The sequence below is a fragment of the Hesperophylax consimilis genome, chromosome 9, assembly GCF_061612785.1.
Source record: "Hesperophylax consimilis isolate HC1 chromosome 9, BYU_Hcon_1.0, whole genome shotgun sequence".
Classification (NCBI taxonomy): Eukaryota; Metazoa; Arthropoda; class Insecta; order Trichoptera; family Limnephilidae; genus Hesperophylax; species Hesperophylax consimilis.
The window spans coordinates 228,099-252,381 of NC_142844.1; the positions used below are offsets into that span (position 1 = coordinate 228,099).

The 24,283-nt window shown below is 35.9% G+C and overlaps 2 protein-coding genes across 3 annotated transcripts in view; one reads left to right on the forward strand and one right to left on the reverse strand.

The window, feature by feature from the left end:
• Positions 1–15,678, reverse strand: LOC149420744 (Golgi-pH regulating cation channel). Of its 2 annotated transcripts, none has more exons than XM_089635190.1 (11): positions 15,545–15,678; positions 15,388–15,448; positions 15,189–15,286; positions 14,299–14,442; positions 8,520–8,687; positions 6,918–7,075; positions 6,283–6,408; positions 4,879–5,094; positions 3,410–3,530; positions 3,027–3,174; positions 1–2,743 (listed from the first exon to the last, which is right to left on the reverse strand). In XM_089635190.1, the coding sequence occupies exons 1-11, from the start codon at positions 15,638–15,640 to the stop codon at positions 2,520–2,522; spliced, it is 1,560 nt and encodes a 519-aa protein (XP_089491316.1). In that variant the 5' UTR covers positions 15,641–15,678; the 3' UTR covers positions 1–2,519. The 2 variants fall into 2 exon arrangements, with proteins under 2 accessions (XP_089491316.1, XP_089491315.1); XM_089635189.1 differs by having other exon boundaries at positions 4–2,743; positions 14,299–14,445.
• Positions 15,679–17,602: 1,924 nt separating this feature from the next.
• Positions 17,603–24,283, forward strand: part of frtz (WD repeat-containing and planar cell polarity effector protein fritz) — a 42,219-nt gene continuing 35,538 nt past the window's right edge. Inside the window, exons 1-3 of the mRNA XM_089635195.1 lie at positions 17,603–17,936; positions 18,732–19,036; positions 22,877–23,004. Of these exons, the coding sequence (XP_089491321.1) occupies positions 17,854–17,936; positions 18,732–19,036; positions 22,877–23,004 (516 nt within the window). The 5' untranslated portion in view covers positions 17,603–17,853. The remainder of the gene's footprint in view (positions 17,937–18,731; positions 19,037–22,876; positions 23,005–24,283) is intronic.

Below are 24,283 nucleotides of genomic sequence, written 5' to 3' on the forward strand. Positions count from 1 at the left end.
TAAAAGCAATACACAATTCCAACATGTTTTTAGCAAGTATTTGTACATTAAAACACAGTAATTACCACCTTATATATAATAATGTATTATTTGTATTATACATAACGTCGCCGGGTGCGTAGTGATGTGAAAAAATGTAAATAAATGCAATTGTAAGCAGGAAAATGAAGGGAGACTTATTTTTATTTATTGTGTTTATTAATAATCGTTATTAATATAAATAAATATTATTTAAAATTGGTTAATCTCCCTAAAAATATTATATTTTTCACATTGAACGTATTACATGCCCGGCAACGATAATATAGTTTTGTTCCGCAAAATAACTTAAATTTTTTACCAGGACAGGGTGATGTATTTTTTTTACCAAAAATGAAGTATTTTTTATAATGTTATTTTAGTTTTATGACTAGATTAAATTTTTTTTGTTAAAACAAATGTTTTAAATTGGAATGACCCAATGATGTGTAATTAAGTGAGAACAAGGTGAAACAGGGTTTTACTGAAATTGGAGTAGCTGTCTATATAATTATTGGTCTATTGCACAAACTAGTGCCAACTGTATGAACTGACGGCGTAGCCAATGAAAGTTATGAATCTGGCGTGCAGGTAGAAACAAAGGCGGGGCGAAGCTGTGCGTAGAAGCGTTAGATGTAGTATGGGGGAACGATGTTGGCGACACTTTTGTGCCCGCGGTTTCATACTAATAATAATTCGTGGCCCATCTCCCTTGTTTCTATTATCTATCGTGGTCTGTTATGCTACGTATACATACGCGAGCTGAGCTGCCGAACTGAACCTCAACTTATGGGAAAGGAACGAAGCAACCGCAAATGGCTTGAAACACCACTTGCAGTTGCTTCCTTCCTTTCCTGTAATTCAACACTTGGTTCGTGTTTCGGTTCGCAAATGTATACGTACCATTACAGATACTAAATAGATGTCATCTGATACCAAAATTACAGACCACAAGTTATTCATTCACCAAACTTCGGAATAATAATTATTATGAATTCATTCTATCAAGATGTATATTTAGATATAAAGTCTAAAATATAAAATAATACATATCACAATATGTAATAAAAGATACCTTTAGGCAAACAATACATAATACTGAACAGTTTATTTTGCTGCAGTACACTGAACTTGTACTTTTTCCGCCATAAATGGAAGTATTAAAATAAAATAATTAATTAAGCAGGAATATAACACTGGCCTTTTCAATACAATTTCAAGGCTTTATCAACATTTCCACTAGACAGATTAGAGGCTGACTTTTAAACTTAAAGAAAATACGGAACCATTGTTCAATAACAGTAAAATCATAATAGAAATTTGAAATACCCAAACTACCTAACTAACATTAACACTATGTATTCACACTTTAATAATAAGATTATGTTTATTGTGATCCTCTTTATCCTTAACCTTTCAGAGTAGCTGGACAAGCTTCATACTAATATTTATATTATAATAACATTTCGATTCCATTAAATTACTACAAGAGACCACTTTATTATTTACGTCAGGGGAAATGGTAAAAGATGCATTTAAGGTTCATAAGTTCATGTGTTTTGACAGTTTCGGCCTGTATCGTCTTGTTTGACGTATTCATATTAAGCGTGTCCAGCGATTCTGAAATTTTACATTTCCCAGTGTTGAAACATGTACTATTAAAAAATAAACTGAAATTCCATTTGTAAGATGCAGAGTTCTTCTGGCCAAAACATCCAAACATATTATTGCTTCTGGTAAGGCCTGGGAAACTGCTGTCAAGCACATTATGTACATATAATCCAAAATAAATATTATACATACATGAAATATGTATCATTAGACGTTTCTAAGCAAACAAGTGCTATTACAGTCCCATTGGCAGAGGCCACATAAAATTAAACATGCCCAGAGATCTATAAATCTATGTTAATACATAGGGCAGTTTGCCCAACACACAGCAGTCGGACAAGTACTCTAGGTTGTTTCTGAGCAAACATGTGCTTCGTAATACCATCGGCAGAGACTACGTCAAATGACGCAGACCCTGTGATCTTTATAGATCAATTCCAATGTACAATGATACAACACGAAACCAACATACATGTTATAAAAATTTGAGATATTTTGTGTAAAATTAAGTACATCATGTGGAATTAAAATTTTTTCAATTAAACATGGTATGTATTTGTGACGTGACTTCAGTGCAAATTAAATTAAATAAAAACGAAACTGTCGTTGACAGATTAGGTTTCAAAGTTGGAACTCTTTGATATGATCCCAAACATGAAATTCTCAGATACTCGGCTGCAAAACGGAAGCTCAGAAAGAAAATTCAAAAACTTCTAAAAAAGTTCCTGGACTGCCTTATTGAGTATTGAGAAAAAACCGTCATGTTCATGATTTACAGAGCACAAGGAATAAGGCGTTTGTATTTCGAGGACAACAGATTATATTATTAACGTGTCATTGATAATAAAATCAAATTTGAATGTAGTCTAAGGAATAAAACAGAATTGTGCCTATTGCATCTTTGAGACTTCGAACTTGGTGTTAAGGATCTCTTCGTCAGAGTCGAGAACGGGCAGGGCGGTGGAGGGGATGTTGTCCTCCACCCAGCGAAGGTCCAGGTCGTCCCCGCCGCGCGAGGAGGGTGGAGGCGGGGTGGCGGGGCCGTCGCTTCCCCCCCCGCTGAAGCCCCGCATCTTCACGCCGTATGCGTCGCTTACAAACTGTTCCTCTTCTTCTGTAAAGAGACATAAGTTGAGTGTCTTTATTTTCACAACTATGTTATTCACATTAAATAAAGCCAGGAATAAATTACATTAAAAAGTTAGGAATGAAAAACATCTCTCTACTGATACACGCTCGTTGATTATACACAATTACATATAAACTGTTGGCATAATCCATCCACAGAATTCTAAAGTCCAGATCTTGACGTAATGGAGGTCTCTTGTTGCCTCTCTTCAGTAGCTACGAGAGCTGTGGGCGAAATGCCTTAACAAGTTAGTGCGGGGGTATCTCACCGTCATCATCATCGGGATTGTCGAGGAGGGGAGTGAAGGCGTAGCGCTGGTTGTTGTTGGTGGGTCTCCACAGCACCATGATGACCAGCAGCACCACGGAGAACAGGACGTGCCAGTACGCGTCATCCACCCACAGCTCCTTCCAGTCCTGCAAACATATATTATATTACGGCGCCTGAGGAATGTGAATAAAATAATAAAATAGAAGGAAGCTGAACACTAATATGGCCCGTCCAAGTGGAGAATCGCCAATGCCATTGTTTTGCCGCATCTGGGATGGTTTTCTACCAGGCGGTATGTAGGCGGTATGTAGGCGTGTGATGTAAGTTGTTAAACGCTTTTATTTGCGGCCAGGAGCGGTGAAGGTAATAAGATAAACTTACAGTTATGCAGTCCGTGTAGCTGTGAGTCTTGATGGAGTACAGCATGAACACCAGCGAAGACAGCACGGCGAATATCAGTGTGTTGGTGAAGTGCTTGTACAGGGTCAGCTTCACCATGTTCCTATTAACACACACACACACAAATATACATATACATATTTATGTGGTATAACAAAATGTACAATAAAAAAACTTTTTTTTTCGTATAAAATATACATACATATATGTATTTTCAAATCTCTTTCGAAACATAAAAAAATGGTTTGGGTGAGGAATGAATCTTCCCACCCAAGAACTGGAGTTGACAAATCTACCAACCGAGCCAAATCCCGATTAACTGCCGTATTATTATTGAATTTCAGAGAAATGATATGTATGAGAAATATGTGTTGATAGAATTCATTGTTATCAACAAGACTATCCTCCAAGTTTCAGCTCCATCAGATGTAATGTAAGGTTAATTTCTGCTTCCAAGATTCCCGAAAAAAAAGTGAAATTGACAGGGTTAACAGTTCAAAATCAAACATTTCTTATCACTACAGATTTTATGATGGTGACTATACTAGAAACTATGTATAAAACAAATATCTTGCCCAGTACGACTGTTATGTAATTTAAACCAATTATTTTTGATTATAAACTAAATAATCTTTGCTTATCTACTGTGCAGTCTATAAGGACCTCAGTGTCATTTTGGATTACAAGCTGTCTTTTCGCGAACGCATTAATAATGTGGTTAATAAATCTCTTAAGCTACTTGGCTTCATCAATAGAATTATCTCTGACTTCAATAATATAAATACCCTAAAAATCTTTACTGTTCGTTGGTTCGCCCTAATCTAGAATGTTGATGATGTTCACATTAATCATATTGAATCCGTACAGCATCGCTTCTTAATGGGAATTGCTTGGAGGTTAAGGCTGGAAAGAGGCGATTACTCATACGATGAACTTGAAGTAAAATTAAATCTTTCTTCTTTAGAAAAATGTAGGAAGGACTTTGATCTCATCTGCATTTTCTAAATTGTGATTGACTCACCTACTTTGTTACAACTCATCCCTTTCAATATTCCTTCCCGTGGACTCGGAAATAATGATTTGCTTTTCCTCAATCAACACTCCACAAATTATGGATACCATTCACCAATGTCCAGAATGGCAAGACTCAAGTCAAGACCTTGAATTTTTTTGGTGTAAACCTTAATGTTTTTGTCTGTCACTATGCAAGTAATATTTTATATTGATGTGGCAAAAGTTGAGAATTCCATCGAAACCTTGTTCTTATCTTGACTTGAGATTATCTTTATTGTTTATGTGCCCTATTTTGTCTTAGTAGTATTTTTATTAATTATCCTGCATTTTAACATTTCTCCTTGTATTAAGTTTATGTAATATGTAATGTGTTGTGATTGGACTTGGTCCGTAAGTAAATAATTAAATAAATAAACTTAAGCACTTGATGATCATACCTGCGTAATCGTAGAGTGCGCGTAGTGTGCACCAGCGAGGTGAAGACCCACCAGCAGAGGGCGGCGTCCAGCAACGCCAGGGGGGCGGCGGCCAGCAGGGCGTCTCCGGTGGCGGTGGGGCCCCCGCCCAGCCGCAGCCAGGCCTCCAGGGCGGCCAGCACGCCCCACAGGGTACCCAGGGCAACCACGCGCTGGAGCATGGGGCCGAGACGGGGCCTGAGAATAACATGGATGGTGTTAACATTAATAATAAGATTAAACAAGAAATTAATATTATAATAAGAGTAATGAATTTGAGGGCCCGGTAGTGGAGGGATACGTCTCGGCTAGCAATCCGGAGGGTGCGGGTTAAAATCCTGGAGTACGCAAGTAAATTTTGGTTAATAATTTGTGATATTTCACAATTTATTCATTTAAAATACTGTATAGTATATTTGAGGCACGATCCAAAGTGGATGATACTCTCAGTAGCCTTAGAAGGCAGTGGTATACAACCGGTAGATCGCTTGACAATCCTAGATTCATTGGTTCATGTCCGTTTCGTCGCGGTTCGTTTGAACATAGTCTGTGTTTTGAACAAGACGAGCCAATAAGAGTCAAAAAGAGCCGATAAGGAGCGAGATGGTGTAAGATGAATCAAGGTGAGCCAAGAAGATCCAAGAAGGGACAAGAAGATGCAATAAGAACCAAGACGAGCCAAGAAGAGTCAAGAAGAGCCAAGAAGGGGCAAGAAGATGCAAAAAGAGCCAAGGCAAATCAAGATAAGCCAAGAAGAGCCTCTTCTTGACTCTTCTTGGCTTATTTTGATTTGCCTTGACTCTTTTTGCATCTTCTTGCCCCTTCTTGGCTCTTCTTGCAATGATGTCCAAATTTTGCCCTGATGTTGGACACTGCAATGCTGTCCGAAACGTTGGCTAAAGAAGGAGGTAGCGCAACACAGAATAATAACCCAAAAACAAATTACCATAAAAACACCATCGCATAAAAGAACCTGGCTTTCTTTTTTGTACATATTGTATAAACCTATTACTGTATATTTTTACCAACAGAATTCTAACTGAAAATCAATAAATTTCACATAAAAAAATTATTACTTATGTACATATATATTAACTGTAAAAACAATTATTGTTTTCTTTCGATAATCCATTGTGAGATCCATTGGTAAAGTTAGTGACTTTTTATTGTACGTAATAAACAATGCATAACCCCTGCAAAACAAGTTACAGCAAGCACGAAAATTATGAAGTAAATATGTAACGATATTCTTTAACATCGAACGAAGATTTATTTGAGAGCTAAAATAGATTATAAATAGTCACATTTTTTGTAATACATAAATAATCAATCTTCATATTGAGCACAGCGTGAATGTGGAAGGAATTATAAGAATTATATACTTACTTGACAATTCCAAAGCCAAGAGAAACAATGATGACAAGCATGCGGGCCAGAGTCCTCTTAGCCACCGACACCCATTCGGCTATCAGCACTGCTCCTCTCACTAGAACTCCAGTGTTGTTGATGGAGCTGCAGCACAAAAGCAATCAAAGCATTGTTTAGTGATGGTCACAAACGTTTAAATTGATAGACCGGTCAATCAGGGAAAGGGGAATAAGGTGACCGTCTGTCTGCCTTTCTGTTATTTGTATCGAAGCTATAACATCGCTGGAAAAAGTGTATCTAGCTAAATGAAGACTATTGAGAAATAAAGATAGTTAGGTCGGGTACTTCTGGGGCAACCCTCGTATGTCATTTCAGTTCAACATTTCTTTTCCAATGAATCCTGCCTCCTAATTATTCCACCAAGAAAGTAAACCTTTAAAACGCTGTCTTAAAAATCCATCCCGTCAAGCGGCAGATTTTGATACAATTTACACAAGTTTTAGGGAATCTTTATGGATCACATACGTAATATACGACAACCGCGTACAGGGATAGCCGATAAATAATAATATAGTTGATAAATTGTTAAGTATTTAAATGGGTCGCTTAAGTATATGAAACCCTATGTAACCCGAACGGCTGAGATAATTTACCTGTACTCGGCCAGGAAGGTAGCCTTCTCCAGCATGCCCAGCAGCAGCACGGCTCCGATCCAGAACTGGATCCTCAACAGGTCCCTCCACTGCAGCGCGCACACCACCAGCCATCCCATTCCCAGCACCACGTATACCCCACACATGCATGCGTAGAACTGTGACAGACAAACAGACACCGCTAAAGAAAGAAATCGCGCTGATTGTCTTCGGCCTTACACTGCCTCGAGTCTCGGAAAGTTAGACCCATTAAGCGTCGTTTATGAGAAAGAGGTAGTGGTTACTACTGAACTATCAGTGGTGTATCTGTGGTATACTATGGAGTTTCTCTTTTATTTATTGGTATTTATGAAAACTCCATTGTGGCCATATATTAAGATATATGGCGGGGTTATCAAGCCTTACTAATAAAAAAACACTATCCAGTCGTTAGCGGTGTTTTAGTAGTTTATCCATGAGAACATTTATATTGCACAAACAATTAATTACAAGTAAAGTGAAGGTTTTCTTGCAGATTCCCTAAATAAGAGGAATTTGTTTGCAAAATATCGAATTAACTACAATTTTTCGAAGTTTGTACTAAAAACATGTGTTTTATTTCAACTATTTTCATGTTTGAAATTAAAATATAGCAAATTATAAATTTTAAACTATATTTTAAATACAAAAATCTAAAAAGGTAAATTTATATAGTTTCTAAAAATAATATTGGTTTTTAACCACTCGGAACATTAGAACGTCAAAAGACGTAAATATGATAATAGCGGTCAAGACATTAGTACGTCTTTTCAAGTAAACGCGTGAGATTTTACAAAAATCGATTTATTTCCATCACTAGTATACGGATTGCCATGATTTAAAAAACAGAGTATCGATAATGAATAACGCTACGCGTCTGCATTCAAGAATATCTATGGAATGTTGAGGTGCATTATCTGAGTCGATTGAATCTGTCATCTTGTTCGTTCATAATTTATTGCGTTTTTAAATAATTTATTAAAAATATTTTAGTTTGGACGGTTAATATTTTGAGGTGACTAATAGTTTTTAATTATATTTCTTCAATATATAAAGTGTTATTTCTTTATGATACTCAGAAAAAAGTACATTTTTCACAGCTTTGAAATAATGGTCAGCGATATTTACATATTTTTGACGTTTTCAGAAAATGTATATTTAGACACGCAAATATTTACGTGTAACAAAACAATACGATAGTGAATTTCATAATCTTTCCAAAACATTTTTTAGAATGAGGATACGTTTCCCAAAACGTGAGTTATGAAGCTTTTAACAAAACTCGTGAATAACACAAAAATTTTCGCGTTTTGACAGTTCGCAAAGGAACACAAAGTAAATAAAAGTCCTTTTCTGAGAGGTTAAGACATCTTCAAAAAGAAGAAATATATAGCACATTTAAAATACCTTTGGTAATATTCCAAAATTCTATGAGAAATTTTAAGTTTATACAACAGTTAAAAAACCCTCTTTGGGGTTAAGTTCTTAAGTTTGGCGGGGGATTCAGAGGGGAACATAAAGGAGCTCATTGATTCATGGAATACATGTTGGTTAGGTTAGGTTAGGTTAGGTTAGTGTTCTCACAGGCAGCAGGGGCCAGTCCATGGCGGAGAGGTAACCATGGTCTCCCTTGAGCGTGATGGTGATGGACACGTTGTAGGAGGTGGAGGAAGCGCGCTGCTGCGGAGACACCTCCAGGGTCAGCTGGTACACCCCATCCACCGGGATATAGAACACGGGCTGGTCACCTGTCTGCAAAAAGCCAAAATTGCAAATCTTTTCAATCATCAATATACAAGTTGGCGGTTATCACAATAAGAACTTTCACTAAAACACATACAATGTTATATGTTAACCTTTTCACCATGCGACATTCGCATACAGGGATAGCCGGGGATGGATCACATATGATACAGCTGCCGACATAAGGCTAAATTTAAATTATTGACTTTTTGTTTTAATATTGCCGGACTCTCAACACTCGATGATTCTTCAGACTGACAAAACATTAAATCTAATTCTACAGTTAAATAGATGTTTCAAAGCTTTACAGCATAAGATACAAATGACATTGTTAGTGGATAGATTATTTCATGCCATCTATTGCCATGTAGCATTGACCACGAAATTCTCGGTGACCTTTTCTAGTGTTTTTGCCGCTTCAAACACTGCCAGAAACTGTGAGATTCAACATTTTCTGTGCTAAATTATCTGTGCATTTTAAAGAAAACTGAACTTTGAACTCACTACAGTGAAACCTCTATCTATTGGTTTTAAAGGGACCTATCGAAATAAACGATGAATGCGGGAAAACAATGAATGCGGGATTAAGAGGACAAAACACTAGGAGATACGATCCAGTAAAGATACCTTCCTCCCAATCTGCATAACCGTCGGTAGATTAAAATTATAAGAAGAAAATAAGTTTTAGATGTAAATAAATGTATTTATTTAAAAAAATACAAAGCTTAACAGAAGAAAATTTTTTTAAAAGTTTATTGCATTGTAAATACATAATCTTTCATCGACATTTGTTTTTTTACTGTTTTATTTCCGCAAGTCAACAGTATATTTTCGGCTTTGCAAATGATATTCTTTTCGGCATCAGTTATTGAGTGTGCGTAGAAGAAAGTTTTCAATCTTTCAAAGAGTATGCATGGTTCTGAAAATGAAGGTACAGGCAGCGGCTCCTCTTCATCAATATCGACCTCTTTTGTTGTCTCCGTCAATCTTGCGTCACACAAGCTTTCGATAGTTTCTATCCCACAAGTTGGAATATTGTCGTCGAAAGTAACAAAATTGTTAAAATTTGTCAAATTTGGTACCAAGAGATAAGAATTTTCTCCAGTTCGCTAAACTTTAATTCTTTACTGGTTTTTCTAGTTTTCGAAGATTTTCCACACTTTTGAATTTGCTCCCGAATTTCGTTTTTTTTTCAAGAAAATAGAATTTAACGTGGATGCCGCGATTCCTAAACGCTTGGCTATATCGACGCTTTTTCAGCGGGGTTTTTTTCCACCTCTTCGATAATTTTCAATCTTTCTTGAAGAGTACGTACTTTTTTCATCAAACGGCTCATTTCGAAGATAGTTTAAAAGCTCAAAAAGGATAACTGCAAACACTCCACTAAGTTCGGGTATCTAGCGACAACTGACGACAACTAGCGACTGATGGCGGCGACAAACTGTTATTCTTTCTCTTTCCCTCTCACAATTTTCGCGCATCGTAACAAGTGCTGTCTGGCGCCGTTTAAACATAGACAAAATATATCAAATACGCGACGTAATTCCTACGATGAATGCGGGAAAATGGTGGACGTAGAAACGATCGATGCGATCTATTTTTGTATGAAATGAATTGGGACTAGAAGAAATAAATGATACATCCGGGAAAACGATTATTTGAGGAACGATAGATAGAGGTTTCACTGTAATTACTGTTGTTCATAATAAATAATGATTGACATTTGCTGATAAGTGGGTATTTTCGCCAAAGTTCGTACATTGCGTTTTTGTTACGATTTTGATTGGCTTTTTCATACTTACCAATTACAGAATGTTGGAAAGTTATAGATTTTTAACATTAAAATTTATTCATTTACTTTATTTATTCAGTTAAATACAACTGTCAAACCCTTATATATTATTAATTAATTATTTAGATCAAAAGGTAGTGTGTACCATTTCTACATTTAATGACACAAAGTATGATTTCGTAATTAATTTTAGGTGTGTACGACTTATTTTGTGCTGTCAATAGTGTAACGGAAGTGTTTTACAAAACAAATTTTTTTGCAAACTCTATATTTAACTAACAAAATGTCCACATCGCTCCCCTGCTGGTGCTGATTGATTCCATGATTCCAGGAAAAATCTAGGAAATTAAGCGACTCCTAAATAGTCCGATATTACGCCAACGACCTCGGGCCGGATTCGACATTTTTCATGTCATATTTGTATGTTATTAACTCTCGCTACGAATATTTAGTAAAAAACCACTTAAACTTATTTTTTCTTTTCTATTAATGTAAATTTTCCACAGGAGAGGACAATAAAAACTATTTGAGTTATATTGTTGCGGGGGAGGTAATAACGTGTTTATTTATGGAATTTTTTTTTTTAGAGCGGAGACGGTTTACATATAGTACGCTAATCACGTACTAAAAAAGCAAAGTTAACTTCAGTATTGGATAATTTTAGAGATGTCCCGACTAGTCGGTAAAGCCGACTATCCGGCCACTATTGTAGTCGTCGATTAGTCGGCGACTAATCGGCAAAGAGCGCCGACTATCCGGCTTCTTACGTTGTATGTATTTCTCAATAATATGAATGCGGGGGAACTACATGCAATAAAAATCTTGATTATATATTATTTTTTTTTATTTTATAATCAGTCTTATACATTAAAAAATGTAAAGCAATCTTTCCTTTGGTAATCAGTTTTTAAAATTACTTGCTTGTAAAGAAAACATAATTATGACATTTATTGAACAAAATTAGTACCTATCCTAATTAACTTAAAAAACAACATAATATCTTCTTGGCATTGGTTACACTTAACTTTACGGGAATCATTGTCCAATTGTTCAAAAAACATCCATACACGAGATTTTCTTTTTGACATGATTAAATTTTAATTCTACTTGTTCACTTCAATGAATAATAACAGTATTATCTTTAATTATGCACAAAAAATATTTTTTTTTACACTAAAACACCGCTCTCGACCATTACACAAGCAAAAATGAAGGAACAATGCGAAGTAAACAAAACATGTTCCGACACGCTCGCAGGCGGCGTATGCGAATGCGCGCGAATCAGCCGTAAACGAAGCGTTACGGAAATCCCCGAAACCGTAATCGGCTTAGCCGACTAGTCGGTCTTATTACAACCGACTAATCGGCTAGTCGGCTAGTCGGCGAAAGTCATAATCGGCACATCTCTAATAATTTTTGTTATTGTGTGTATTGTAATAATTTTCTTATGTTAACAAATTTGCTCATGCGTTTGAATATGTAAATTAGATGCCTCAGTTTATTGACTATTAACTTTTTCATTAGCTTCTAAGCAAGACGATGATGGACTTGGAGCTTCGTACAATATCTCATTGTTGATTGCTGGAACAGGCAAACCACATACTATTGGGGAAGATTTAATTTTACCAGCAGTAAAAGAAGTAATAACTACTGTGCTCCATAAACCAGCTGCAGATATTATCCTAAAAATTCCTTTGAAATAAATTTTTTTTAAAATATTCATTTCCTGATGTGCTTGCATTGCGCAATTCATCGCCAGCATTTGGTGGCAAAAAATCTGATAGAATGCCTCCATACATCACTGCCATATGTTATCAGAGCAGTTAATACATATTATTTAGTCGGCTTTGCATTGCCAATGATGACGATTTCAAGGGTTTGCTGCTTCACACAGAAGTGCGCTGGCTGTCAAAAGGTACTTGTTTGACTCGATTTTACAATCTGTTTGGGTCTGTGAGAGTTCCTAGGAAACAAAGACACAGAATAGGGCGACAACCTCATCTCATCAAAGAACCATATTGCATACTTGACAGACCTGTAAAAATTGTTTCATGATATCAATCTCCAACTTCAAGGCGACGACTTAAACTTGATTAAAACAAAAAAATGAAGGAAATATCGGCAGATGAAATTCAATAACTTCCCAAATTTATCAGCAGCATCTTTCAAGAACGACGACTTGCTTGTTTTCTGTCAACACTTGGTTTTCCGAGGTTTTCCTCCAGTGATTTCAACAAACGATTTCAGGATATTTTAAACTTGGACATACCAAACTGAGTTACGGATCCTTTTTTAAATTTCAACAAAACAGAATCATCCCAGTTAGAAGAAGAACTAATAGAACTGACGACAAATGAGGAATTAAAAATGAAATTTAAGAATGGCTACCAAGAAGTTTGGCTGCAGAAGCTGATTTCGCAACTGTACCCAGGATAATGGTATATTGTTCCAACGATTTCTGATAGCATTCCCATCGTCCTATTTAGCTGAAGGTGGATTTAGTGCTGTAGCAACGTTGGTAACTAGAAAGAGAAATCGGCTCCATGTTACTGAACGAGGCGACTTACGGTTGTTTTTAAGTAAAATCAAGCCATATATTCACAACCTTCTTAAAATGCTTCAAATTCAACCTTCTCATTAGATAAGTTATAAATTCAATGTCTTTTGAACATTAATAAAAATACTTCTCAATATAATTAAGTATTAGTTTTAATTATTCTGTTGCGATGCTACTAGAATATTCGGGAATGTTCGTCCATGCAAAACACATCGTATCTAGAACCTTCTAGTGAAGCATCGTAGGTACGGCGCATCTACCTACATGCCCAAAGACTCTCGAAGCACGGGCGCCTATAACAAGGGGCCGCATCGAGACGTACTTAGTCAGTCATTAATCAGCAGTTACAACAGGAGCAACCTGCGAGCCCCGGAGGCCCTCGCTGCCAACTGATCAGCCGGCCACCTGTAATATGTGTATATAATACGTAATATGTATGATATACATATGTCATTATCTTTGGAACGAGAAGCTGTATAGCGGAAGCCAGAGACTATCTGCAGAGGAGGTCTGCCGAACTCCTGGCATTGCCGACTGCAAACCACTTGGGTATATGTTTATGTTTGAAGTTAGTGGAGCCGACTCCTAACTTTCATCAATGATTTTGGGTGAGGTTGACACTACCTAAACCTCGTTCCGCCCACGTACCTTAAATAGTTCCTGACATCTGGCTAGCATGCCCATTGAACCGAAGCAGCTCCTTGAACCTAACGGTATAAGATGAATCTACATCAATCACCGTAATTACCAGCAACTCACCTTAATCTATGTGCAACGCGCTGGTGTAGATTACTCCCAGTATCATATTGGAGATATCATAATTATTTTAAACCAACGGACCCACATCTCAAAAGCAACCGGAATCACACCACATCACCCTCCACAACATGTCATGATTTCACCAGTTGTTGAGCAACGCTTAATTAATTTCTGGATCGAGTTGGGGTTGGACTGGTTTAGCTTTATCAGTAAACTAGTTGGGATTTTGGAGGCCTGGCCTTAATTAACAAAACACGTTTTGTCTCTAGCCATTCCTAAAATACCTACTCGTAGAAATAACTTACAAAATTAACAAACCGTAGCAACCGAGAGAAAAGGGTCACTTTTTAGTTAAAGATTTTGAAAAAGATGCGTGACAAAGGTCATTAGCGGGTCTGGCCAAAAACAACACAGCTAACCGTGAATTTCAAATATCGGCTGCTTATAGCAATCCGTATATTCCCAGCCGTAGATGATGAACCCACTGGATTAATGATTAGAAGAGAACCTACCGTAATGATCTTCCTGTTGGGGGGCGTGACGATGGCAGGTGGAAGTATGATGTGGGCGCTATGCGCACAGGGCGCAACTACGGGGGTGAACGCCAAGTGTTTCAAGGTTCGGTTCTCCGAACCAGGGGTGTCCACTCCGTAGTACTGCTGGAATAGAACAAGTCATGTCAATACCGCACAAGAGTTCAAACTGCTCCCAACTGTCCAGAGCCAGTGGGTATACGGCATCCCCAATTGGGTACGTTGTGTGGCTGAAGGGAAAAGGGAAGGACATGGGGAAGAAAGGGAAGTACCTAACAAATCGGATCTGTTCACCAAACACAGTTAAAACCATTTCAAGAAACCTTTCGAATCTGAACGGTGGTCTTTCACCAGGACCACCATTTTTTTATGTAATTAAGTAACACAAACTATTTGAATAAAATGTATTTCTACACACCGGGATTTGAACCCGCTACCGCTGAATTTATATAGAGTAGAGGATCTTAACCGCTCAACCACAAAGGCCTTTAAATGAGATCCTCGGAGCACAAACATGGTTTTAACATCTAAGACCGTTTTGCCAAGGGGGAGATTCTAAAAATGCAAGTAAGCAAAATAAACAAGATTAATAAAGTGATGCTTCGATGGTTTAGAATGGATGGACAGGGAAAGGAGTATCAGGAGAATATAATATTATCATGCCCATTCTACAAGTTTGTGTAAGCAGTAAAAATAAACTGAATTTGAAAAAAAAATTATCCTAGAATAATCAGTATTGATACTATGCAGCACCTATACCGATTTAAATCATACACCAGTTGATGGGGTGCGGATAAACACTGGTAATATTAAATGTAAATGATCTCGGCATATCCAAGACGGTTAGGTATAGATTCAAAGAGACTTACATTATCTCTGGGACGATAGACGTCCTCCCAGCACCTAGCCTGGGTGATGGACCATTGGATGGAGATGTTCAGTCCAGCCTGAGGAGCATCACATGTCACTGCAAAACATGGAACATGTTGTTCAGATTCTCAACTGAAAATTATTCCAGAGCATTTATTTTTCCCTTATTTGAATATTAAAAGAACAATCAAATCTTACCTTGAATGTATACTTGCGAATCTTTATACATTGACTTCGGAATACTGACTCGACCATTTAGCTATAAAGATAAGTGACAATAATTATTGAAACATTTTTCTTTAAATAACCTAGATCTGTTACAACATCAATACCAGTTTATGACTATGAAAATTACCTCGGTCATTACAACATCCCATTTTCCGGGGTCGGGAAAGGCCCAGCAACTGTTCAATAAAATAAAAAATGACACAAGGCCCACCGGGAGCGACATGTTTACATCCTCGAACAAATTCGCAAATTTGACGGATTGACGCATCAGAAGGGTAAAGACAATAATAGAAAAATTTTATTGCCATTATTTTAAATATATATAGTTTTTATGTTTTTATTCCAGAAAAAATTAAATTACATTTTAAGTTTAAATAACCAAAAAATAAAAATAATAATTCAAAACTATAAATAACTTAACTAAATACATGTTTAATTACAATACACACAAATACATAAAAATATTTTTCACTTTGAAAAATATATATTTTTTTATGTAAATACATTTTTTCATTTTTAATGTTGTCTGAAAGGCAATTATATATGTTGCCCCCCTTGTAACTAATGGATTGCTTGCCATAGTGAGTATATGTATGATGTTCAAATGCATGTACCTTGTTGCCGTGTAAAGTGTGTGTGTACTTGGGATGTTTTAATGAATTCTGTATTTGTGAATGTGATTTTTTTTTTATTTGAGACATTTTTTTTATATTCATATGGTTTTCTTAATTTTAACAGTTTTTTTTCCACGTCTAATTTTTTGTTTATGAACATAAACTGCGGAACTGAAGTGAAATAACTTTTTGATTACTTTGTGTTGTGTTACCTGTTCAATTATTTAAGTTTCATATGCGTTTTCACATATTTCAATCAAATAATTTAAATGCGAATGTGAAGACGTCTTTTAATTTTATTTAGTAACAGATATAACAACCGGCAAATTACGGTAATTAAGGGGGTGATTTTATGTTTAACATCTTAAATATGTTGTTTAAATATTAAGTGCTTATCAATCAGCACAGCCAAAGATATTTCTCATGTTTCAGGATTTGCAGGTTGTTATCAATTCAATTTAAATAACTTTGCCGAAAAAGCAGTTTTCGAACGATAAAACGATCCAATAGCTGCCATTTGGCTTTTTATATGCAGTGACACTTGCTAAAGCTTTGTTTCCAAAGACGCAAATTAAAAACCTTTTATGTGCATGTAAATATACTTTTTGTAGTAATTGCTGTAACAAAGTTTTATTTCTATAATCCGTGCCTAAAAGTGAGACGGTTAGGTAAATAATTACCCTTTAATTGTACTATTCTAATCAAATTAAATAACTACTATTTATTTGCCAAGCTTTTTTCCAAATTGTATCTCTCCCTTAGTCTATGTCGATATTGTAAATTACCAGAACTTCACCTAAAACAAAACCACTCCTTATTCTTATAACTAAATTAAAGTTAACTGGCTAATTTTGCTAGCACAATTTCATGAAATATCGCATCACGAGCTTTTCACAAAGCTAGAATATTTTCATTATTGAAATAATACTTTAAACTCGGATTAATCAAGAATTTAAGAAATAAAGCGTCAGATTTGTAGGGCGAACTATTAGGAATTACAAAAAATCAGCTTTGCACACTAAGTTGTACGAATATAAAAATACGGTAATTTTTTACCTAACCGCAGCACTTTAATAAACATATATTATGGAAATTAAACTTCGTTTCAACTTAATTACTACAAAAAACAAATAATTATTTTGGAGAGATGGTAAAAGTTGCATTAAAGCTCAATTTTTATTCAATCACAGTTCAAAATGACTTTATAAAACGGTCCCTTTGCAGCGATTTTAAATTGTTTTTTTCGGATTTGTAAATTTTTCGTTTTAATCTAAATACGCTTAAATTATTTACATTTTTTCACTTGTAAATAAACGCTTTCTAAGAACAACTGCATACTTAACTCAATTTCGCCAAAAATGGTCTGTTGGATAAAAACGAACTAGAGTGACGATTTACCTACATTTTCTTAAATCAATTTGTAAAGAACTTGATGGTGATGATAATAATGTCTCAAATTGAATAGTACATTATTTGTGTTCGGTGTTATGGTTCGGTGTTATCACCTGGTAACACCATAATGACAGCGGTAATATTGTCTATGATTTATGCTTTGTAATTTTTGACAAATAGCGAAGTTTCGATGAAGTTTGAAAACTTTTATTTTGCTAGTTTTTTTACGTCAGAGTGAATTAACGAAATACACAATGTTTTATTATAAAAAGAATGTCTTAAAAATACAATACTTTCTTTCTCTGTTGGGAGTCGATATTATAAACTTCGACATAACTTTGAAAGTTAAATCCATCTGGTTGTGATTCCACTATTATGTACTACTTATAAAATGATTTATTGAAGCTCCCTGAAAGTTAACTAAGTAATAATGTTGACGTATCTTTGTGAAACCCATTTTTGGACAACCGACGAGGATATCACTATCAAATACACTGATCTTGGGGCTTTCAAGTAAGATTGTTGAATTTAAACATGTTGAGGTTTCCCTGTTGAGTATTTCTATTAACCTTGTGTACATTAAAGTGGTGTACTTAAAGTCAAAGTGTAGCGTTTAACAGGAATTAATCAGATTTTTTATTAGTTTCATAAATTTGAATCATTTCACATTCACCAGCAAGTTCTCCACCAGTTATTTTCCGACCTTAAAAAATATTTTAATCAGTTTCGCTGCACTGTTTTGTGAAAAATCACCCTAGAGGCGCTTCACAGAGGATACATAGACTTTATTTATAAAAAAAAAATCATTTTCGGGTTCCTTGAAAGTCCTGTTCAAGTTCTGTTATTATAACATTATAGGCCAGTTGACAACTGAAATAATAACAGAACCTGAAAAGAACTTTCACAGAAATTAACTTTGAAATTTGAAGAATTGTTCAAATTCTCTGTAACAACCCGTCCTTAGTTAAACTAATTATCTATGTTGGAGTCTGTTGGAAAAACCATCTAGGCTGCCTCACCTCAATTCCACCTAATGGACCGGTTTCAACGCAAAATACAACAATCGGGTTTGGTCAGCATTCCCGAAATACATTTTATTTATATCAAATAATGACTAACACATTAATCAATAATAGATGATTGTTTCATTGGTCAATATTGCTTTCACGCAAAAAAAGTATTGATTTCCATAAGTCTTAAAATTTGTTGGTGGACATTTTACACCCGCACTTTTCAAGCGGTTTCCCTACAAAGAGTCGGACCATTCCATATGCAATGTAGTTGAAGCCAGTGTCAATTTTTGTGCAGATATGAAAGTAAAAAGACATCTCCCGTGTCGGTGTACGTGGAGGGCAAGCGGCGCTGGACGGAGGCGCGCGGGGGCACATGGAGGGCCCGGGGCACTCTGAAGGGGCGGCTCCGGGAGCTGGCGGAGCTGCTGAGGACCCAGCGCATGCTGCTGTGCCGCTGGGCAGGCCCTAACACGCTGCTGATGCTATTCTCCTCGGGCACGCTGGCCTACCTCATGCTGGACCCCTCCAGTGCCCGCCTTACCCGCGTGCTGTATGACCGCTACCTGGTGGGGAAGTTGCTCTCCTCCAACATCAGCCAAGGTTCTTTCCAACCCTACCTACTCATACACTCATTCTTCTGTACCTATATAGTCATAGTATAGTATAGTCTCTAATACGAACAATTAGAAACTGTGCCTTTTCGGATTACTGGAATCTTTAAGAAACAGCTGGATTTTCAGAACATTTAAGAGTTTAACGTTTTTCGGAATCTAAAGCTACATAGTCCAAAATTTTATTCTTTTTACTTTTCAAATCGGATACTGTGAATTTACTAATGTTATATTCCTTCACTAACTTCCTATAACTTTCTCCCCTAAGGCCCGGGATATCAGTTGCTTTTAAGGTTGGATGGAATGAAGCTTAGCATGACATGTGCTAATATTAGACAATGTTACACCTTTTTGTCTATGATTTTAATAAATTAATGTTTTTTTTCTACGAAACAAAACTACTGCCATAACGATAACAACCTCAGTTTATTTTTACGCGGGTTTAATTTACGAGCTGATTTTTTATAAAGTTCCCCACTTCAATCAGCATGATGCTATATGCAAGGATACTAATAATTGTAAATATTTTCTGTTTTGCCGGAGTTAGTGCATTCATGAAATTATGATGAACTAACCCCTGATAACAAACTTTTCTCTTCAATGTTTAACGTCTTGCGTTTTCCACCGAATTTCGGATTACAGAGACCATACTGTATTTGTTTTTAGTTTATTCTTCATCAGAATAATAACAAAAACAAATGAACACAAACCTCAACTAATCTATTTTCTTATCATGCTCCATTTTTTCACTGTTCTCTTTTATCCAATTATCTCAAAATATGTCATTATACATAGACATTAGATGGCAGTAGCAACCATGTAAAACCTTTCCCTTGTTTCATTTTATTTCCATTACCAAACTCCAACGGCTCGGAGGGCTTTGAAGCAGAGAATGGACGGTTATCTTGAGAGTATTTCCTCTTGGGGTAAAAATAATCTCGTCGAATTTAATGTTTCAAAGACCCAATTCTGTCTGATTACGTCTAAAAGGGATCCAAATAATAATCTAGTCTCCTTCAACGGAAGCAATCTTCCGAACAGGCCTTCCATTGATATGCTTGGTGTAACTATAAGTGACCAGCTCAGGTACGGGGGCTCCATCGAAGTCAGAGTAAAGTTGGCCTCTCAGAAGCTGGGCGTACTGTACAGGGCCCGCAGATACTTTAATAGTACACAACTGCTGACCCTGTACAAATCGCAATGCGCCCTACTGTCGAATTTGGCAGCCATCTCTGGTCCGGAGCCCCTAAATACCTGAAAAAAACCCTTGACTCTGTGCAAAAACGGGCGGTCCGTTTGATAGATTCCCCAATCTTAACAAACGGACTGCAATCTTTAGAGCACAGGCGTCAGGTAGGTATGCTGTCCTTGTTCTATCGGTATTACAATGGAAGATGCTCTGAGGAACTAGCGTCATTGATCCCTTCGGCACCGGTGCGTAGTCGGGATACACGCCAAACGCGCGCTTAACATTTGTACACGGCTGACATTTGTCACATGAGAACGGGTCGCTTCTACGATTCGTTCTTAAGTTCAACAGCTCGGCTGTGGAACGAACTGCCGGCCTCTGTGTTCCCTCCCTCCTACAAGATGGGACTCTTCAAGACCCATGTTCACTCCTTCCTCTCCACAAAAAGACCCTCCACACAGCATCCCCAAAGATGACATAGGCCCTGAGGGAAATTATTTTCTTCAGGGCCTCCTGTGTGGAGTTAATGTAAAAAAATTTTTTTTTATTATTTATTTATAAAAATAGTGTAAAAATCAATACATTAAAAAAGCGATAAAGAAAATTACAATAAAATTAGTTGGCATAATGCTCTTATCTGTTTATTTTAATTCATTACTTTTTAATATTTTTTTAATCGAATATTCCTTGAAGATGTTTACGTATTTCCAAAACCATTTTGAAAAGTTTGTGATAGGTAATGGTTTAAGTTAATTTATCCACTAAAAGTATTATACATTTAAGATTTGTTCCTGATAAAAATATAATAAAAACTATTAGAATGGAAATATGTAATAAACAAACAAATTTCGGCTGTTGGTGCATTTGAAATTGTATTTCTGCTAACTTTCAATTTTCAAAATTGGAAGTGATTAGTATAAATCTTATCACACAAGCAATAAAGTAGGTACCAACATTATTCTATTAATTAATACAGTCAAACTTGGTTATAACGATCACGAGGGGGGACCGACTAAATTTGCTCCTTATAAACATTAATCGTTATATCCAAAATAGATTTTTTGAAAGTATACCTACCTCTACTATCAATATATTTGCAAAAGTACAGTATATTTTCAAAATATTACCTATTAAAAATAAATTAGAAAAATACACTTATATCAATCAAATTTATTATAAATGATTGTTTTAAAGCTTTCATGTTTCTCAATTTCCTCTTCAAACAATCAACGCATTATAACTATATCACCTGGTTCAAGGCTTCCAACAAAAATATCACTGAATTGTCTATCTTTTTATCACTAGCTTGTGCGTACTGTACATACCGCTTGTAAAATCGCACTTGACATTAATAACTAGGATTGTTTAGGTTTTCGGTTGTAACAGTTTACTTGTCACAAAGCAGTGATGCACAACCAACTTTGCTATAGAGAAAAATCTAAATGTTTGGGGTAGTTCTTGAACACCCTGGCTGAGAACATTTTTTATAAAGTTTTGGTTAATATACGCTGCATTTCCTAAATGGAACCTAATATGAAGAACCGGTTGGCATAACACAAAATTCAACAGAAACCTTAACTCTTGAATTTCGCTGTCAACCTGCCACTTGGTTACCCCGTGCAGGGATGTAGGTACTCGTAACTAGGTACCTTCATAAACATATTTATTGGTTTTTAAAACTAAATTGACGATGAGGTGTAATACAAAAGAAGACGTAAAAAGAGAACAAATTTCGCAGATTTTATGACAATTTTATATTGTGCCCGAAGGATGGCAATGGTTCACATAGCCGACAATATTATACAGGTAGTGCCATAAAAATTGGAATCTACCCCTAACGGGATAGGAAATTCCACCCTCTTTGTTTGTTACTACTTACTTCGGAAATAATTCTCAACTATTTTTTCAGACCCAATGACACATTAATGGATTCAGAAATTGTGTTGAAAAAATTATTTGCTCGGTATATCAGTGAATCGCCCTCGCTACAACTGTCAAGAATTATATGAAGATAAGCCTGAACTAAAATATCATTTTGTAATTGCTCATTATTATCATTATCGTTAGAACCAAGTTCGACTGTAATTGTTTATTTGAAAAAATGTATTTCTTCTGTATAAAAGTTTGAAATCTTTCAAATGAACTTATGTATTTCAAGTTTAGTAACATTCGAAAGGTAAATTTCTTTTTTTGAAAGGCAATGATACTGATACATATATAAATACTTTCATTTTCACAAATCCTATATTTATAATATTGCCCTTGAGGTGATTTTTAACAATACAAGTTATCCATTTATTATCTCATGATTTTTCACAGGTCTGCGCTATTTATATAATAAATGTCGACTATTGAACTTTTCTAATAATTCCGTATACACAAGTACCCTTTTGATATTGTAGAACCGCCAATTAATCTGTGTGCTCTGTAAATAATAGTTGACTGCCTTATTTTTAAGAATATCCAAAATTTCTAACAATTTTTGACTGCTTACTACCGCACTAACTGCACCGCGCACCTGTATAAGAAAAAACCCCTTCATAGTATCATGATTTTGGTTTTATAATTAGTTCCTGCGTAGCGTGCATGTTCTAGTTGTGTAGTGTGTGTGTGTATCATGTGCACGTGTGTATGTTGCAGTTCTCCTCACCGACACGCACATCCTCCTCACGTACAACGACAAGCAAGCCATCCTGGTCAGCTTTGACCGGCCGTCTATTAAAAGCACGATTCCCGAGAAACTGAGCAATCGAGATCCCAAACTGCAGGTAATGTAATGCCACATATCTTTGCAGGACTATTAAAATCATAGATAATAGAAACAATTGAAGATGTTGATGAGCTTTGAAGAGATTGAACCTGACTGCTAACTCTGCTGACCACTAAAAACTGATTGTATTTTCCCAAGCCAAGCTATTTTGTAAATTGTGTTAGTAAACATAATTTTTTGCTTGGCAATTGATGCACAGATTGACAGCTTTATTTAAAATACCATCGAGGGCTATTGAAAGTGAGAAGTGTTAAATCACGGATTCCCAATCAGTCGATCGCTGACAAATTTTGTTCGATCCCAAAAATTATGACAGGATTTTGAAAACAATAATTATTTCTATATTTCAAATTTCCCATGGATAAAATATATTTTATTTTGGGTCTTAGGATAAATTGGTTTTGTTAGATTCGTGCTTATCTGTAAACTCTTGGTGTGCCGATGGAAAATTTTCGCAGCTGACTCTATTTTCGTAAATATTGTACATAATCTCCATAAGTCATTTTCCCATGAGAACTCAAAGAAATTATTTTTTTGTGCCTATTGGATACAGGGAATACAAGAGGTTAATGAAGAGGTTTAACTATCAGTGTTTTGAAGAACTAAAAAAGGTAATCGCAAAAATTCTTTTAACACACTTCAAGTGGGGAAAAATAGGGTCCCAAATAAAAAAAATAAATATTTGAATAAATTTTTTACACCACACCCCAACTATAAAAGTATGTACTGTCTGAAATTAAAACCTACATTGTAATACAATCCATAAACTGAAGTTAAAGTCAGTTTTGGTGTAAAATGTTTTGTGTAAAAAATGTATATATTTTATTACATTACTGTAGTGTTTTGTATTTTACTACATTTTTTACTTCGCCGCAAGGCTCGTTGTGTGATTGAAACGCGGATGGTTCGTATTCAGATTTATTACGATATAATATTATTACAACCGAGCTGTACAATCTTAGTTTGGTAACGTGTGCTCGCTAGCAGGGTAAATTTCCGTCTGCCCCGAAATGTTCCGCGCAGCGCTCGCTGTTTACGCGACTGGATCGGAAGCGCTCAGCCTTTCCGAACGGTTCCGATCCGCCTGTTCAGTGTTGCTCGACACTTCAATTACAAAAAAGAATTTTCCTTTTTTGAAGAATAGGGAATTCTCGTGCATTTTGTAAATAATTTATTTCAATAGAGATAATTATTTTATTATGTGCCTCTTTTTTTTTAAATGCATTTTCAATTTTTTGTAGTTGTTTTAAAAATTGCGTGCTATTTCGGCTCTGAAA

Excerpts from the sequence above, each read along its gene's own strand:
- LOC149420744 (XM_089635189.1), bottom strand. The coding sequence starts at position 15,640 with ATGTCGCTCCCGGTGGGCCTTGTGTCATTTTTTATTTTATTGAACAGT. Across the intron at positions 14,446-15,188 it reads TCTATCGTCCCAGAGATAAT|CAGTACTACGGAGTGGACAC; the intron begins GTAAGTCTCTTT and ends GTTCTATTCCAG. Across the intron at positions 7,076-8,519 it reads TGGACTGGCCCCTGCTGCCT|TTCTACGCATGCATGTGTGG; the intron begins GTGAGAACACTA and ends TGTCTGTCACAG.